Raw genomic sequence first — 19,689 nt, forward strand, 5'->3', positions numbered from 1 at the left:
CTCATCCAACTTTGTCACCATCATCAACATAGTCCTGTAAGTATGAGATGTAAATTATACCATGGCGAGCAGTTCATCTACACCACATTTCAGCCCTGAGGGGAACACTAGGATGACACATGGAATATATATGTTAGTACCTAGAATGAACAGATGCACAACACAGCTTCCACAACTCTAACGCCCACTTTGAGAGACTGTCGTATTGGATGATTGAGTTGGTCTGAAAAAGTGTCTCATGTGAGTGATACTCTATGTTGTATAACTGACCACCCACTTACCAGTGACATATATAGTCCTGGAGCCATCCAGACTGGATGCATGTAAGCAGGCGCTCTCTTCAGCTTTTTCCTCATGGTTCAATGACAATAACAGGCCAATTGAGTCACTGATCATCTTGCCATTGCTGATCTCTGTGCGCTTTGTTTGTGCACATCATAGATGATCTACCATAGTTGGGACATAGAGCCATGTCATTCACAAACAATAAATAGCCAAAGGTGGTGCCTTATTAGACTATACAAGGCCATACTGAAGTTGTAGGAGATGTTGTGCACCTGCCTGGTGGACATCACATTATCACATGTCTGTGGGACAGGTCACTCCGACTATGGGACCTTGATAGTGGTGCACAGATAGGTGATGACTGGTGAAATGGGGCAGATGAAACAGCAGTGTCTGGAATGGCATTGTCTCCAAATGGCAACACTATAGGAAGCGGAAGCTGGGATGGGACGGCGAGGTTGTAGGACATTAAGACGGGGAAGGGTCATTACCATATGGAAAGGGCACACTGCTAGAGGGACAATGTGCTGGAGTGGAGATCGTGAGCGAGTCATGAACAGATTCCTGAGATGGGATGGCAAGAGTATGGGATGTCAAGAGTGGCGAAAACAATCTTGGGTCCAATCAACACTGGGCACCACTGGGTATCAACAATGATATACTCACCTGACTCGACAAAATTTTCAACTGGAGGATTTAGTGAGAACACAGTCAAAATCTGGCATGCAAAAACCGGTGAACTCCCCAAAATAATCAAACACCAGTCTTGGGTTTTCAGCTTGGATGTCAGATTCAGACAGAAACTCAGATCTCTGCATCAGTAGGCCCAGCCTGCTTGCAAGTGCATCATATAATAAAATAGTGCATCTATGGAACCAGACAATTCATCTCTGCCTCTCTTTTACTACTATGTCTCACTTTTCACTAGGGACATCCAACCCAACTGAGAGTTGTGCACCCACCAATCGTGAGCAACCTCATATGTCTTGTTAGACCTTTAGCTTTAACCCCTGTATTGTGTCTAATCAGCAGTCCAAAAAAATGAATTAGCAAGATATGTCAGTGTACTTTCTTGTACTTGATCTTTCTCATCTGACACCAAGATACAGGGCAATGATTTCTTTGGTGACGAATCAGACCACTCATCTCAGTCAAGTAGCTCCTTCTGCAAGCTCGTTGTCCCCTGTTCGTTGGCGTCATTTGCTCACTTCTATACATTTCGGCACACAACTTCTGAATACATCCCAATCAATCAAACGACAGTCCCAACACTGGAATTTCAACTTCAAGTTGTTTTCTGGAGGACTATTCCATGCACACCATCAATGTACCTGTTGTTCCAGATGAAAATGTGAGTGACTTGTCGTCCCTCCAATTTTGTTGAATTGAAATACAATACAGAGATATGGCATTGTTGATGAGACTGATACAGAAGCAGGCCACAGCTATGCAATATATGAACAGCAACCCAGTCAACAGTTCAACTGCAATCAGGCCAACCAGCTGGTGCACAACGATCTTAAGCACAACCAATCCAAACCATCAGTCAACTAGTGGGACGGGAGAACTTTCAGTTACCTGTTGCTGCTGCAGAATTTACTTTGGTTGTCCTTCCACTTTGCATCAGTCATGACATCATCTAGAAACCCTGTTACTCAATTTTCTCTCATGCATCATGTATTCTACACAATACATAGTTTGCTCCGTCCCATGTACAGGCACATAAAATTGATATACTTCTACACATGGATTGAAGTGAGCATGAAGTTGTACCAGCCTGAGTGTACCAGTGTAATGACCTACCCGCTCCCACATAGAATATTCGAATGGCACATGAGGTCGAATACAAATAGGGTGTGCAAAAAGATAAGTACTGAATGACGATATAATTATGCATGGATGGTGCAATTTGTCGTAGCATACATGATCATGTGCAGCAGCTGAAACTACAGTTGTTAAATAGATCAAGGACATTAAAATGCTCCACCCGCCCCATGACAGACTCATCTGGTAAATCAAACATGTAACGAACTCTACTAAACCCCCACCAATCATCTTGTACAGTCCAAGCCTTGCTCCATGAACACTGAGTAAACCACAAGACAAGACATCACACCATGACATTCACAAATGACATGTCGGACAAATGAACCATGCTATCAGAGCGACGTGAATGTTGGTTTGTCTGTCCAGAGATGGATGTGCATGCACACTGCAAAAATAGCAAGGGTCAGGAACCAGAAACTGCACGTGGGTATGCATTTCGAGTGTTATTAGTAGGAATACACAGTAGGATGAAGAGGTGCATACCCATTCAAAATGGTCTGGTAGGTGTCATGGGGAGCAGAAAATCAATGGTGCATCATAGAAGACCTTTAGAATATTCATGCACCTGGAGGAACAGCAATGTGAACATGTTCATTGTCACCAACACTTCAGGATACAGAATTACCATGGATGAGCACAGAAAAATGGCACATACAAGCATTAACTCACAGAAAGCACTAGCATAATAGAATATGTTATGGTTCACCAGGACAACATACAGACAATATGGGGTTCTCCGCCAGTCCTGGGGAGAATGTTTGTTAGCATGTATTTGTACATATATATGCACTGTGTTACCCAGTTCAAACACAGAAAAGAGAAGAAATAGGATAAAAATACGGTCAGTGGTTGTTGGACTTTGGTAGCATCCTGTGATGCCTGGGATCGGGCTAGTCGCATCTATGAAAGTGAACAGAATGTTTCAGTTATGATGGAACACTACAAGGAAGGTGAGAGTGCATACATGCTGCACAGATGCTAGCATTGATGGCAATGCCGATGGTTGCTGTGAGAAACAACTGGTTGATGGATCTATTACTGGCTTGTGTATGGTGAGTAGACTGGGAACTCACGAGATAGGTGCCCAAGATGACCATTAGCAAGATTCTATTTCTATCCCAGAGCACGTACGTCCTGAGAATGAATAGGATCAGCAACATGCATATCTTAGGAAGGAAGGAGAGATACACTCAGCGCAAACAGCTACTATAATGCCAAACTCTGTGAGAGAAAGTGGGCTGCCCTCAGCAAGACTGTACATAGATGAATGCACCATAGTGCACATACCTGAGCTAATGTTAGTCAACATCCCACATTTCTGGTGAAGTCATGGAGTAAGTCGCTAGTTCTCATTAACTCTCCACCCTATCACATACACCTGGGTTCTCATTCATGGTAAAGCTTGCTGAAAAACAAATGTTAATTAATTAAAAATGGCGATGTGTGCTGGAGTGGAAGGTACTATATAGATCTGTGATGAGAAGGATAAAGGGAAGGTATCTTGTAACAGTATATAAGCCTTTCATCTTCCTCCAGTGTGATCAAAATGACAATGACCACTTCACATATCATATTGTGGTCATTCATCTGCCATGCGCATCTTGCTGGACCAGTAAGTACTAGTGATGCAACAAAATATTTCCCATGTCTATCCTCTTACCACTATCACCAGGATTATTTACCAGGCCTCTTATTGCTCTTTGCAGCATGATCATTGACTCCCATAAATATGTGGCTGTTGGTGCCAACAAAAAAAATACACCAAGGAACACAACCAAGCCAGTGCTTGCAATTTCAAGAGCGATCATAAAACATTTTTGGAAGGATGTGGCGATGGCCAATTCAGTATATCAGTTTGGCTCCAACAAACGCCTAGGCTCTCAGAGCCTCATGCACCCAGGACAGCTTATTGACAGAAAAGAACTTGCGATTTGTTTGCAAGAGTTCACAGAATTGTAGTTTTCATCTCGGTTGTAGTATTTGAAGCCTATGATACCAGTGAATATATAGTTCTTTGTGACTTTGGTTTGGGCGATCTTTGAATTCAATTGATTAAACCACCTTCATATAAGTACAATAAAAATTGACTGACCTATGGGCTCATTTCTTGGATATAGATGTCATACTGACTTATGTGATGATCTTGGATAAATATAACTTCCAAAGACTGAGCTTTGGACTGACTTGTTGTATATATGGCAGACTGACAGGTGGGAACATTGGACTGACATTTTGATTGAACGGCTGTATATAGGATGTCGAACTGACAGGTGAGAACATTGGACTGACATTTTGTATATACCTCGCATCGATTTGCTGGAAGGTCGGTTGTAGGTATCCAATGAGCATTTCATTGCTTACATTTAGGTCTTACACTTATATAAAATTCTGAATAAACCGTTGGATGCTACATGGCCATATAGCAGACATATGGCTAATAAAGAAAAATGACAATGATTTCCACATATTGATATCATCAAGCTCAACACTACAATGACCAGTACTAATGTAGCCACTAATGGCCTTCTTGCATCTTGCACATAGCTCATGTAAAATCAGAAAGGCCCTCTAGGAGGAGCTCTGCCAACAGTTATCCAACCAACCCCATGGGGGCGCAGTGTTATGGACAGAGAAATGAAGAATAAGTACAAGGTCTCATAAAAGGCCTTAGGGAGGAGCTTCTGCAAGGTTTGCCCTATGGGCCTCATAAAGGCTCAGTGACATGGACAAAAAGGTGAAAAGGTTCAAGGTCTCAGGAAAGGCCTCAGAGAGGCGCCCTCCCAAGGTTTGCCCCACCGGCCTCATAAAGGTGCGGTGACATGAACAGAGAAGTGGAAATAAAAAGATTCAAAGTCTCAGGAAAGGCCTCAGAGAGGCGCCCTCCCAAGGTTTGCCCCACCAGCCTCATAAAGGCGCAGTGACATGGACAGAGAATTGAAAGAACAACAATAAAACAAAACCACCCATATTAGAACAATCAGACACTCCAGGCCACCCCACTTAAGATTCATACGATCACCAACCTCTATGCAACCTGACAGTGTTATCACCCCGGGTACTCTCTCCCTTGCCCTGTAACAACACAGTTGTCACGTAAAGTCAAATAAAAGATCACCCCATATGAGAAAGATCAAATACTCTGGGTTACTCCACTTAAGATTTACACAATAACCAACCTGTAGACACCTAGCAGTATTATCACCCAAGGGAGTCTCTATCTGAGTGAGATGACGGTCAAAGAATGTCAAGTCAAGAAATGAAAAGATGTGAAGGTAAAATCAACCATGACCAAACAAATACAAATATAAGTCAGTCTGATATCATTGTGCATATTGTGACTTGTCAGTCTGAAGTTAAGGTGAGAAAGCTTACATAATCCCTAATGTGTCTAGTCTTTTAACATTGATTCACTCCTTGTAAACAACTTGAAGGTAACATAATTTACAATGCACAATTGCTCCACTGATCTAGTGAAGTATGACTTCCTCTTGGACCCTGTGAGGTATGTAGCCACACTTGTGAGTCTGATTAATAGCAAGGATTTAAAAATATGGTTTTGCAGCCACAGTCCTGTCCTTATGGAATAATAACAGTTTCGTTTCTACAAAGCCAACTTGTCCTTACTTGCCTCATCAGATCACGATGCTCACCCCTCATACACCACCATCACAGAAGTCACAAATACTACCACCAGATATAGTTCTGTTCATTCATCATACCTTACAAGCTGATTATTGCACAGGGGATCTGAAACTGGGCCCCATTGCTGTTCTTGCTGATTTGGGAAGGTATCTGCAGGTTCCGTTTGATTGTCTAGTCAAATGTGTTGGGGCCATACCTTCCCAGCAGGATCTGCAGTGGATCTGCCACAACTTGACCAATCAAGAGAGCAAGATTCTTACTGACAGTGAGAATGGCTTATAATAGACAGACTTTACACCACCTGCCAAATTGAAAGGGTCCAAAGAGAATGTATTTAAACCCCTCAGTCGCATCATCTCTGCAATTTTGGCAGAAGTCCTGAATCATGGAGTATCCTTCCTAGTGAACCCAAACAGGATGCCCATCTCACAGCACAACAATACTTCTAGGCCTGATGGATACCTTGTAATTAGCAGTAAAAAACTGACCCCAAGATGCATTGGTTTGACATTACTGTGCCATTTGAGTTCAAGAAGGAACAGGATACCAAGTCTCTCTAAGATGTAAGTTGTTATATATCTTGTCGGCATCCGCTCACAAAGCCTGTTCTAGGACGAACAGAAGATAATATGGAGCCTTCACAGTATCATGTGTGAGGATCCCTGTCATCAGTTTGCATATGGGATCACAATCAAGGACACACAATTAAGACTGTGGCTCAGCAATCGTACGTTCCTCGCAGTTACAGAACCTATCAACTTCTTCAAGGTACACAAATGTGTCGCAATGTGTGCCAGGTACTAACAGGCATCCTACATATAGAACATTGATGGTATTATCTCTCTCTTTTATGCTCTTGGATCTACATCTGCATCTTCTACTATGAAGGAGCTCAGATGGGATCCCACTGTTGAGCAGATCTGTGATGGGAAGACAATCCAATATAAATTCACTGTGGGTGACGAAGTGTTCACTATGATATGCGAGCTTGCAACCTATGGCACAGACTCTATGGTCAGGCATAGAATTTGCGTGTATGAAGCCACAGACGCCAAGGGAAAGAAGATTGCCATTAAAGATTCATGGAGAGAAGTTGAACATCAATCAGAAGGAGATATCTTAGAAAACATTTTGGCTTCCTGTGCGGAGAAGCTGCAAGCGGAGGAGTTGGCGGATGCCAAGAGGCACTTCATTGGCATTCAACTCTGGAAGGATGTCATAATTGACGATACCTCAGATAAGACACTGGATCCAATGTTTGGAGAAGAGCATAATTGTACCTAGGAGTGGGTGCCCATTGATCTCAAGCCTGTCCTCTCCACAAGACCACATTTACCTAGCACAGGCGACATACCTGACTCTGGTGAACTGTCTACCTTTTTTCCCACACACTGTATTGCATGAAATGACACTGATATCCCATGCAGAGTCCATACTCGCACTGCCTTCTATGATGTTGGTGTTGCTGTCAAGGATGTCACCTCTTTGGCTGACAACCTGAATTGCTTGTCTGCAGACTTAAGGGTGAGCAAACCGCTGTCACTCTCCTTTCCTCAGTCTCTCATTAAATCTTAGCCCTGTATTATATGCACAAAGCAGGCTGGGTTCATTGTGACTTCAGTATTGGGAATGTGTTTTGGGTTGGGGGTATAGGGAAATTGGGTGATTTCAAGTATGCGAAAAAAGCAGTGAGTGATGTGTCCCTATATGACACTATAGATGCCGCACTCCACAATCCAGTGTCTCCTTCTGATATGTGTATTCACGATGGACTGTACTACACCTAGTAAATGATGTGGTCTTGACTTACAGAATGTATTGCGAATATATTGGTATGGACTTATAATCCATGATTGCTCTGTTTTTACTCATGGAATCACAAAGACACCTCTAGTTTGAGTAAATGTATGACATGCATGCCTAATTATAGTGCCCTTACGTGGGAATCACAGGTGAATTTGCTTGGCACATACTAGTACTTATGTATGAATCCTCATTTGACTCGCGAATTGGTAATGAGTCCGGGAGTAATAACACTTAAATTATTGGGATCTCCTTCAACTTTTACAAGTCTCGCATAGTAAACCATCGAAAACTAGTGCCATATTACCAGTCACCATTTTCTTTCTAAACTCTCATTCTTTTAGTACTTATGGTCATCAGCACAAAGTGTGACATCTATGCTGGATTTTTCCCAGGCATAATGATGGGAGACAGTTATCAGTGCAATGAGGGTGGCTCCAGCTTACACTCACCCATCTTCGGGGCTCAATTTCCTCAGCCACATGGATACAGTATATGTAAGTCCTATTGTCTTTTCAAAACAATTTTAATCATCATTTCACATGTCATCCACAATAAAGTCTATCATCAAGATCAACTAGATATACAACATGTGGCAGGCATCCTAGCCTCTCAGTTTGATCACACCAATATCAAAATCTAGCTGCACCCTCAGCTTCTTGAAACCCCTTCAAATTTTCATTCAAATCAGCATCTTCACTACCATAATTCATATCAGTCTGAGTTTCTTCTTCTGCAAAGGAATCATCTCAGCCTTGACACACCACCCCATGCCTACCCTAACACCTGCCTTCTGCCCCCTCCAGCTCATGGTGCCACCATCAATTTGTTCTACTAATGCCCCAAAAACCAAAAGTATTGTGCCGAGGACTTGTGCACACCATCTCACTCAGATGGTTGCTCAGCACAATCCCATGTCATACAAACTCCAGAACGCACTCGATCTTCTGTTCCAACATTAGAGTTAATCCCTCAACTCCAGCCAGCAGCATCTACATCACAGAATTTGCCTAGCAGGAAATTTTCAAATCAGGTGATAGCTTGTCAGCAATGGTGCGTTCATTCTTATTCTTATTTCAGGCTGCTCATTTTCATGGTTGCTAAGTCATGCAAGGAAAATTCGATGTGATTCTGCAAGACCAATTTATCATAATTGTGTGCGCCACTAGAATGAATGCCAATATGATGCAGCACCTAAATAGCGAGGGCCTGATAAAAGGCCAGGCACTCGCCAGCATTCATGTAAGAAACATCCAACTGATGGTTCATCCCCTATCTATTTGGTCTGATGGGTGCACTCCTGTAAGCATCACCCCGTCACCCTGTCTGCAAATGGAAGTCCATCACATGAGTGGCTGTCCATTACTCTCCCTTTTTTCCCATCCACCATTTTTGCCCTTGGCACTGTCAGTGTCACCCCTTCTTTTTCCCATGAGGTGTCATAAGTGGCTGTCCATCACCCTTGCTTCTTTTTCCATCCACCAATGTGTCATCTTGGAACTGTCCCAATTCATTTTCCTTCTGCTTGGCACAGTACTTGGTGCTACAAGTGTCACCCCATTACCCTCACTTATTTAGACCTCTAGGTGTCACCCTATCACCCTGCCTTATACAGTATCTTAGGTGTCACCCTCCCTTATTTAGATCTATAGGCATCACCCTGTCACCCTCGCTTATCCAAGTGTCACACCATCACCCTCCCTTTTGTGGGTGTCACTCTGTCCGAGTCGCTTCTGGATGTGTCATCCTGTCATCCTGTCACCCTTTCTTATCTAAACTTTAAGGCATCACCCCATCACCCTCACCTATTTATAATCAGGTGTCAACCTGTCATCCTGGCTGAGTCGCTTGTGATGGACAATATTGTGAATCTCCAGCAGCTTTTCTGCAAGCTCCTGCTGTGAGGGCACTCTTTCTACTTATATATTTATCAATCTTAGAATTAGCACCCACAGCTTTCATGGCTTGGATGACAGCAGGATCATTTCAAAACTTGCCTTCTTATTGCTATCAGCACTTTGAAGAAGATGATCGAGGCTGTGAATGCTTCTTTTATTTCATTTTGTCCACACATCACCAGTGACTTTAACCTGCATATTTGGATCATGATATACCATAGAGCCTTTTTGTACTGTTTTTGTCCATCACTGTCCTGATGTGAATTGATTTGAAGTTATGAATTGTATATGATTCACAAAAAAAGATCATTTCATTCTGTTGCATCTATCACTGACGATTCAGTCAGCTCCAGGTATCATACAACACAAGTCAAGAACAGCTGGGCACTGTCACTGCAGGCATTTTCCCATTTTCCTCCACCAAACATCCAAAAAACATTGATTGAGAAGATAGAAATTTCCCCTCATGTTTCCTGTCAAAACATTGAAAAAAAGTAATTCATGTTTCAATGATGTTCTGTGTGTGGGACATGATGCAAAAATGAATCATGTTCCTTCAAGGATAATGTTGGATTTTTGATCTATTTTCTTTGAAATAATAGCTTAAAATAATGTTAATTTTCTTCTCTGTGTTCTTCAAATATACTATGTTTTTCAAATGTTCTGTGTATATTTGAAAAACACAGAAGAAAATTAACATTATTTTGAGCTGTTATTTCAAAGAAAATAGATCAAAATCCAACATTATCCTTGAAGAAATATGATCAATTTTTGCATCATGTCCCACACACAGAACATCATTGAAACATGAATTATTTTTTTTCAATGTTTTGACAGGAAACATGAGGGGAAATTTCTATCTTCTCAATCAATATTTTTTGGATGTTTAGTGGAGGAAAATGGGAAAATGCCTGCAGTGTGTGTGAAAAAGCTCAACATATTCTTATTCAATTGTTTCATGTTGGACCATCCTTGATTTTAAAGACCATATATGACTGCAGGTGTTAGCTAGCATGTCTTGGGAATGTTCCATCACATGTCGACATGCTTATAAACTATACTGGTGTTCTACATGAGCAATGAAAATACATATGTAAGGTCATTAAACTCATTTTTATCACCTATGCACCACAGAATATCAGTTCATGGGAGAACACATCTGTATGCATATTCCTACCTTATTTTCTCTATGTTTTTCTTTTGTTTCTTTACCTATATGATTCATTGACATCCCAGATGCCTGTCATATCCCATATTCCGGACCTACATCCAACAATGTTCCCATGCCTCATCCAGACCTCCGGATCCCCTATCCATGTCCTTTATCTGTTCAGATGTCTATACACCCGAATCCCTGTACCTTTGCATATCCACACATCCGGATCCGATATCCGGACACCTGATTTCATATACACTTCTCAGGATCTCCAGATCCGACCTATGCTTCATATCCGAACCCAAACCTTAAATCAGCGCTCATCCCCTTATGGTAATCACCTGTTTCCCGACCCGGACCAATCACACCCTCATATCTGAACATCTCCGGACATCCGGATCTGACCCGCATCTATCTTCCATGCCTTTTCCCTTTGTATGTTCCTTCTCAAGTTAGTCAATACTCATTTTCCGTATCTCATTTCATTTCCGCCTTTATTTTCATATGTTCTCATTTCCGTCTTCATTTACTATTTTCCGATAGACTAGTGTTTGACTTTTCTATATCCTCCGTCCACAGCCTCGCATAGCTTCGGACTGCGCTGACTGATTCTCCGTTATGTCCTCCATAGTATATAAACCCTGTAGAAACTCCTGTATTTCCTTAGTCTGAATATTACACATATTAGTCCTTGCACTAGATCTCACACTAAGTCCCCATACTAGTTCTAGTTCTCCGACTTAGTCAATACCCATCTCAGGCCTAGGGAGGAATTCCCTAGGCCGGAGCTCCGCTCCTCCGCTCCTCTGATCCTACACTCCTCTGAGTTTCCGGAAGTTCCTCTGGAGCTTTCCTGTGGTCCTCTGGACCTATTCTGCTTCAGACTTTGTCCCTGCAGCCTTTCCTCTGTCTCCATTCTACTCAGGATTCATCCTGAGTAGCCATTACACATATCTGTACCAGGACGAAACCTCATAGTAATTTCCAGAAGTTCCTCCAGAAGTTTCCCACACCCCTCCAGAAGTTTCTCACACTCATCCAGATCCAGACAGTCCTTCTGGACTTTCCCATGCTTCTTCGGAAGTCCTACAGACTTCCTTGGACTTCCTCCGGATGTCATCTGCAATTAAGGGCACATACTGTTACGCTGACCGTCGGTCGGCGTGTGCGAACTAGGATAGGTCTTCTCAGCGACGACTCGAGTGAGTCTACTGAAGCTGAGCGTGGTCTGGCCTTGACGGAACATTAAGGATTCCTCCGGCTATCTCGGTAAGACGGCACTCGTCGAGATGCAGGGCTAGCGGATACGTGCTAAGTCGTATGGGGGCGACTTAGAAGTGCGGTCTCACACAAGGAAGCTGTTTAAGGCTTAGATGAGCAAGTTCTGGGGATGAACCTAGTAGATTAAAGTAAAGTCTAAGTACAATAATCTGTGTCTACTTATAGGGAAGTACTACAAGTATTCTAGCTCAGTCTGTAATCAATAGTATATCGTGAATCTATGATAGCCAGACATGAGGTTCAGATAAGATACATGAGGCTTAACCTCTGATCAAGCATGCTGCGCCAAGGGCAGCTGCGCATAGGTACAGGAAGCGCCAAGCGCGCTCCGGATCTTCATGAAGCGACATGTGGTATACATGCGCTGATCTAGGGTGTCCATGAGGCGTACAGCCTCCATGGATCAGGTACAAGGCCGTCTAGGCCAGGGGCGGGGTCATAGCGCCAGGCGGGGTCATAGCGCCAGGGGCGGGGTCATAGCGGTCCAGACCGCTGTCTTTCTAGGCGCAGGCGGCGCACCGCCGCGCGGGGAGTCTAGCAGAGCGGGGGCAGGCGTAGGCAGAGCTGGGGCTCTTGTAGGTGTTACAGATGCCTGTAACACATACTCGGGTAAGGGGCGCAGCGCACGAGCTGAAGCCAAGCCCTTCGGAATCAGTCCTACCCTCTGTGCATGGTCTTAACAATGCCTCATTAAATGTACCTACAGGGTATGATGTCATATGGCTCCACAGATAGTTCTGGCTTATTCTGTTGGTTTCTCTGATGTCACCCATGATGTCATGGTGATGTCATTGGATGCTAGAATGTTCTGCTCCACCTGGCTCCACAAATGCTCTCCAAATACTCGACATTGCTCCACAATGAGGTCATTTATGATGCAATTCTAATGCATTTCTCTTTTCAATCTTATTTCTCGGTATTATACAGTTTCTCCTATCTCACGTATAAAAGGAGAGCCAATCTCCACCCAAAAATACAAGAATTTATTTCCCTATCAAATATCTGAAGGAAACTCCCCTCACATTCTTCCACTTTCTCTGACATTAACACTCTTGTGTTAGCCAGAAAGTGCAGACCAAGTAACTAGACTTGCTCTGAGATCATACTACTCTTTTCTTGATTGTACCTATACTATCTAGTGTGCATCTGACATACATTTTAGAGGACTGGAAGTATCAAGTCAAGTCATTTATCTGTGCCCACAGATTCCTTTGTTGGATTATCTGCATACATATTTCTAGTCGTATAACTCCTAGTTGTATACATCTATTGTATTATTGTAGTTGTATAACACATGGTTGGTTATACACTATCATCCTATTATTTTGGATACATCCTTTGTACTTTACTTCAAGGGAGCCCAAACCAGCATCTTTGATTTGTGTTACACGGTTATACAAATATTGCTAATTCCCATCAACAAGTCCTTCATATTTATGCAGGGGAAATTCTAGCAATATCTGCTACATCCAGTTGCAACTATTTGCACAACAGTATGCACATTACATCACTTATCTGTCTGGTTAACAAAAGACTAGAGAGACTTATTTGTATTAAGCATTTTCCATCTAGCCATAGGAATCATGAGAAGCCAGAGCATGTCAAGCTACCAAAAGCAGGTGGACCTCCTGTACAGATGATTGTATCCCCAGTTAAAGGTTTTTCATGCACTGCATCTGCTGACTACATGTATGCTATGAAGGATTTAAAAACCATTCAGTGCCATAGTAGAGAGAAGCATGACGCCATTGGCTTAAAAGAGATTCAGCATCAGTCTTGTCAGGTCCAACACATCTTTACTACTATTGGAAACTCCTATTTTGAGGTTGGGCAGAACATTGTCTCATCTGCCAGATCCAATGTCAAAGCCACCCTGAAGGCTACATTCCTACCTGCAGTTGTCCTTTCATTGATTGTTCCAGCCAATACCGAATGGAAGAGGACTCCCTTGATGCACTTCATGAGTTGGGACAAGTTTGAGGTAGAAATATGGATGAATCTGAGCCAGAGGCAGGCAGCGGAACTAGGGTCAATCATTGGAGGCCTATGTCGGATGAAAACATCAAGTATCCAAACTTCATTGTTCAATTCATGAGGAATATCAATATCATGCGCATTCACCTCAGATTCCCATTGAATTTCTCATTCTAGCTGTCTGCTATGCAGACCTTGTGTCTCGAGGAACTTGTAATTATCCTGGGCAATGAGAATGCCTCCCCATGAAAGAGGATGATTTTCTACCATAATTTGGCATGACAGATGCATTGTGTTGACAGTAACATCTCATTAGCTTTGTAGGTATCCGGTGGGACCCTGCTGCCTCATCCAGTCCCAGTGGGTACAATAACAACAGTGGTGAGTCTGAGCTCCAATGATGTGCAATTTCAAAACTGACTGGATTCTTCAGTCAACACATCCCCTATTGTTGTATCACCTACCACAAGCAGTTATATTCAATGCAGAGCAATGTTTTTGGACTTCCCAATCCCATTAATGTCGATAATAAGCATCTCACAGACCAAATACATAGAGGGGTCCACAATATTCTCCGATGTGGTCGTAACAACGCATCAGGCCAAGTTTTCTCCAATAAAGGATTGCAAAGAGAAGGGCAGAGCTTATGAAACACCAGAAGAGACATCATCACAAGCACATCATATCATCCACACAATGAATTCATCTGTTGATAGTGTTATGTCCTCATCGCTATCTCCAATTACAGACATCAAAGGAAAATGGAAGTGTAGGGACTATGAGAGTGTCCATTCCCAAACATTCACCAATCCAGCTAGAGCTTTCAGAAGAAAACATGCACCTCGTAGTGTCTCACAGCACCATTCCATGATATCTATGCACATTTGCAAGTTGTCTGCAGAGGTGATAGATATCTTCAGTGACAGGCTCTGATGCTCAACACCATAGAGGAAATCCATGGCAAGGTGAGTATGTTTTATCTGTTCAAATTCCATGTGATTATACTTACTTGTTTTGATAGACAAAATCGCAGCAATGTCCAGGAAGGGCCGTACAGATTGAACCTCCATCGAATCACTTCCCAGTGGATCTAGTACATTTGCATCAAAACACCTCACTTTATAGTCATCTATCTAGCACTGCCTGCCTGGACAAGTACATGAAGGTCTTGAAGGACAAGTGTCCATCACACTTTAGTAATGATGGTTGTCTTGTCCTAGCAGCAAACCACAGGTACACCATAGACTCTGTTCTTCCAATGGATTTGTATGGAGCTTTCGAACTAAGCTTCTCATTTGAACACTACACTTATTACTTTTAATGCTGCCTTCCTCAATTGTGAAACAGAAATGGGGAGGAGCCAGCATGCCATGCAGATTTTTCTTACCAGAAAGGTGAAAAATGTTCATTCACCGGGTTCATTTTCAAGGCGGTATTTGCATGTGGCATAATCTAGGATTTTGAAAGTTAATGATAAATGAGATCAGTGAAGGAGCATCTTTAGTGAGGTATGAGGACTTCGTGGCATGGATTGTCAAAGATTCCACAGACACAGGAAGGTACAATAATTTACATATGTTTTATACTGTTTTCCACCATTGAAGCAGTTCCAGGAGTTGAACATATATCACACCCATTCTGGTAGATCTATGGACCCTTATCCTACAATATGGGATAGTATATTTAGACATTCAATATCTGATGTGCTATCTGCACTGCTATAGCATGAATATATCATGTATTGGTTAATGTAATAGTAAAAGAGGTTGTGTACTAAGCTATGGAATACTTTTTGAGCAATGGGCTAACAACCTGCAATACATTCCATGAAGTGAGACATCTGAAACAGTTTCATCTCCTTTGGTTCTTATTTTATAATGTCTATGAGTTCACTATCACCTCATAAGATTCATGTTTTCTCATTGCATCTATAAAAGCCTCTGGTATAGGTATGAACTGAGTTGTCTGAACAAGCATCCTGAATGACATCTATGGCAGCATTTGTCTGAAATCAGTTGAGCTCATCGGCTTTGCCTGCACCAAAATCTCAGCAGATCACAATCACTTCATAAGCTTCATTCTTTCTCATTACATCCACTGATGCCTATAGTGTAGTGTAAACAGCTAAGCTGTCCTCTGATATCAAACTGTAAACATCATATATATGTGATTTTAATCAGGTCAATTCAAATATGCACATCACATCGGAGTACTAATATAGTGGCTCAAAAAGTGTCCCAATGTTTGTATGTTTTCATGTAATTGGTTCATTGTGTGCCAGGGCATTGGAATCTGACTAGGTTCAAGGGGAGTGTCGGAAAGCCTCGCCTTTTGGCTATAATTTGGTCCCCCATATTGTGGGAATCCAACAATACTGTGCGAGGATATGGCTATTTTAATTAGGTAACTCATTGTAACACTTTTTTGAGTTTGAATCTGATATACACAATCTCTACAATTCTAGTACTTAGTGTTTCCCCCCTTAGCTTTAATGACTGCTGCTATCTTCCTAGGCATACTTTCTATCAATTTCTGATATTCCTCCTCAGCAATTTTCCCCCACTCTACTACAACTCTCTCTCATAAATGAAATAGTCCATTAGGTGGGTTTTGATAGGTAGTAAGCGTTCTCTTGAGCAATTCCCAAAGATATTCAATGGGATTGAGGTTTGGAGACTGTGCTGGCCATGATATGACAGTAATATCTCTGCACTCAAGCTTTGCAACACCTGCTGACCAAAGCCTGCTCTAAACCAGGCCTACTCCCACTCTGCCTCTGCTGTCACCAAGCCTGCCCTAAATCTGCTGATGCCTGCTCACTCCAAACTGAGGCCAAACAGAATACTGGTGTAGAGATACAACAATTGCTGGATACTAAACATACCCACTAAAAATACCCCCCCTTAACATGCTTGGTCCTTTGTGTTCATTCCTTGAGGTGGTCATTTGGACCCTGTGATGCTACTGTCAGGCAGAAACTAGTAGGTGGGGATGGAGATTGCCTCTTAGTATTTGAGAATAGAATAGACCCTTGCCCCTCATGCTCTAATTAACATCACAGTCTGGAAATAATTGATGATGCATGATGTCTGAATCTTGCTTGGTTGAGTGTGTTTAACTGGGACCCACCTGGGTTTGAGACCTTGAGTGGTTTTCTTTGGCTTCCATTCCACCAGCTGAGCTATACCCTGAGGAGTGCATGTTAGAGGTCCAACCAAAGCTGTTATTAATGTAATCACAGCATTACCTATAGATTCTATTAGCCTATTATATCATTGTGACCAAATAATTTTGGATACCATAATGTCATGAAAGACTATTCTGTTGCATCATTAGATACATTTCACATAGTGATCGTGTACTCCAGTCTATTACAGAATGATGTTATAAAAGGATGCATCATAGTGATAATGCATATTGCTAGTCTATTACAGAACAATGTCATAAAATTATCTTGCACAAGTGATAATGATATAATCTAGTTGTCTGTTACATAATACTGTCACCAAAGGGTTAACTAAAAATGCTGATGACAGTCCAGTGTCACACATTCTAATTTCCTTTATTTACTGAACCCACCTTCATCAAACTCGACAAAACATCTATTCTTCCACACTCACATTGTCTATTCTATTTATATATATATGCCATATAGCAACTCTAATTCAGCTAAGGATGCAAATATGCAACCACCATTGACTCTACAGGATCTTGCAGTTCTGCAGTCCTACATCAAATAATGGGAGTCTGCTTTGGTGGAAGACCGGAATCAGGTATGGAAGGATGTGACACTAGAGGCTCGACCAAAGGCCCTGACCAAGGACAAATAGCTACTCAAGAAACAACAACAATGACCATGCTGCGTCTCTTTAACTTGGTACATAGAATTAAATTACATAACAATCATAGTATAATCATATCTACATGTAATTACTGCTTCCTAACCACTTTTTGAAGGACCTTCACTAAAATGTCCAGCAGATTCATTATTGCATTATGCATATGTATCAGGTGTCTCCTTACTCTTGAGGGACTATGAGATAGTGAGAGACCTTAAATGGCCATCTACACTATGAAGTGCATTTGTTGATCATTTTGAGTTAAATATAAATAAATTAGTCACACTCAGACTGATGATAAATCTCACTCATCATCTGTATGACCTAATGCATTTAACCTCTGGAGAGCCTGTGTCATAGCTGCTTCCACATGCTAAATGATGTTGGGGGTAGAATTAGCTAGTTCTGGCTGTGAAATAGAAGTGATAGATGCCACAGATGTATTTGCATCCTCGTCACCTGTGTGAAGGTCAGAGCCAAATGTCAGTAGACTTAAATAAGATTCCACCTGCCACTCTTTGACTTGCTCTACAGAAGCAGAGTCGTTGCACCTGAGGTCATAAGCCTCATCAATATTGATAGCTGAGGGAACTGCAAGATACTAGAATGAAAACAATATATGAAGGTCTCTAGCTTGTTAAGTATGAGAACCACTCGGTCATACCGGCTTGTTGTGAGGTGCTTCTGAGCTTCAAATTGAGCTCCTTGTTTACCAAACATTGAATCTGTGGATACTAGGCAGTAGGAGATAGTGAATAGTATTCTGAGAAAGCTCAATATCAGTGAGAATGGCTAAACCATCTATTATGTGGGAATACATGGACTGTATATCTATGTCATCCAGCTGGAGCACTTCTAGTTGAACACCAACTGGTATAATCTGTGCTTTGTACCTCTGACAGACTAATGGTAATGAAAAGATCCTGAAAGCAACATGAGCACCCATATTTGATGTTAGTAAATGGAGGACCAACCTCCTAGCTTATATTACTCAATCCATAGCATTCAAAATATCGACAGGCTCATTAGCACTGATCATATCAAGGTCGGATGGTCGATTACCAAAAGATCACATTTGAGGTGTTAACTTCAGTGGTTGGGCATTGGCTATGAAGACAGACTGAGGATACTGAGTCTGCATTGAAAATGCTGTATATTTTATTTGATGCGTGCTGTAAGAAACATCCCACACTTGGCTGACATCATTGTCAACCACAGTTAGACTATTGAAGGAAGAGAGATTGAACAGACTATTCAGAAAAGACTACACAGCTTTGGAACCTGAAAATCATCAATACTGTCCTAGCTTTTCCTCTAGACATTATCCAGCCTTTGATGACCTCCAGCACTTCCAACTGAAACTACATCATATGGAGATAACTGTTGGTAGAGGGCTGAATAGTAGGCCAATTATATAGGGTCAACTTGGTCTTATTCTTGCTGGCTGGCACTCATATTGTCACTATAAGTGAACACAGTCTTAAGGACATGCAGATCAGTTTTGGTGTCTACACATCAGCTTTTATCGATGTTCTAGAGTATAAATCATCATACAATTTCATTCAATAACTATGCCAAACTTCAGGCTCTTATTAAATAATGTGTGAAAATATTCTTGGTTCAGTTGAGCACACAGGAAGCTATATCCATGTACTATGGCAGTCTCTGATTAGCAAATACACAACAAACAGCCATGTTGCTTACTTCCTAGGGTTAATGACTGCAACTGAGCGCAGCACTTTCGAGCCACAGACTCAGGAGTCTCTTGATCATTAACTAGAGTTCAAAGAGTTTGGAATTCCCTTCATAAGATGTTGATCTATACCTTGAGATGTGTGACATACTATCACACTGAATTACTCTTTCTGCCTATTGAGCTTAGGAGAGAGCTGTAGGTGTACATTACACCTGAACTTGAACACCTTATAGATAGGTACTGATTATATCTAAGTATATGAGCAGAATATGTGAAGAAAGGGTAGAT

General features: G+C 41.8%; 2 protein-coding genes across 2 annotated transcripts; one reads left to right on the forward strand and one right to left on the reverse strand.

Annotated features, from left to right (window-relative positions):
- Positions 1-2,326: 2,326 nt before the first annotated feature.
- Positions 2,327-3,684, reverse strand: F5147DRAFT_724646 (uncharacterized protein; the record flags this gene model as incomplete). Its single annotated transcript, XM_041439065.1, has 10 exons — positions 2,327-2,609; positions 2,678-2,718; positions 2,782-2,857; positions 2,903-3,012; positions 3,077-3,131; positions 3,186-3,246; positions 3,303-3,333; positions 3,400-3,430; positions 3,489-3,517; positions 3,678-3,684. 10 exons carry the CDS (start codon positions 3,682-3,684, stop codon positions 2,559-2,561), a joined length of 492 nt encoding a protein of 163 aa, XP_041286233.1. The 3' UTR covers positions 2,327-2,558.
- A 2,718-nt stretch (positions 3,685-6,402) lies between these two features.
- On the forward strand, positions 6,403-7,038 carry F5147DRAFT_658157 (uncharacterized protein; the record flags this gene model as incomplete). Its single annotated transcript, XM_041434394.1, has 2 exons — positions 6,403-6,522; positions 6,577-7,038. 2 exons carry the CDS (start codon positions 6,403-6,405, stop codon positions 7,036-7,038), a joined length of 582 nt encoding a protein of 193 aa, XP_041286234.1.
- Positions 7,039-19,689: the final 12,651 nt, after the last annotated feature.

This window comes from Suillus discolor (genome assembly GCF_016758755.1).
Source record: "Suillus discolor strain FC423 chromosome Unknown F5147scaffold_103, whole genome shotgun sequence".
In the NCBI taxonomy this organism is placed as follows: domain Eukaryota; kingdom Fungi; phylum Basidiomycota; class Agaricomycetes; order Boletales; family Suillaceae; genus Suillus; species Suillus discolor.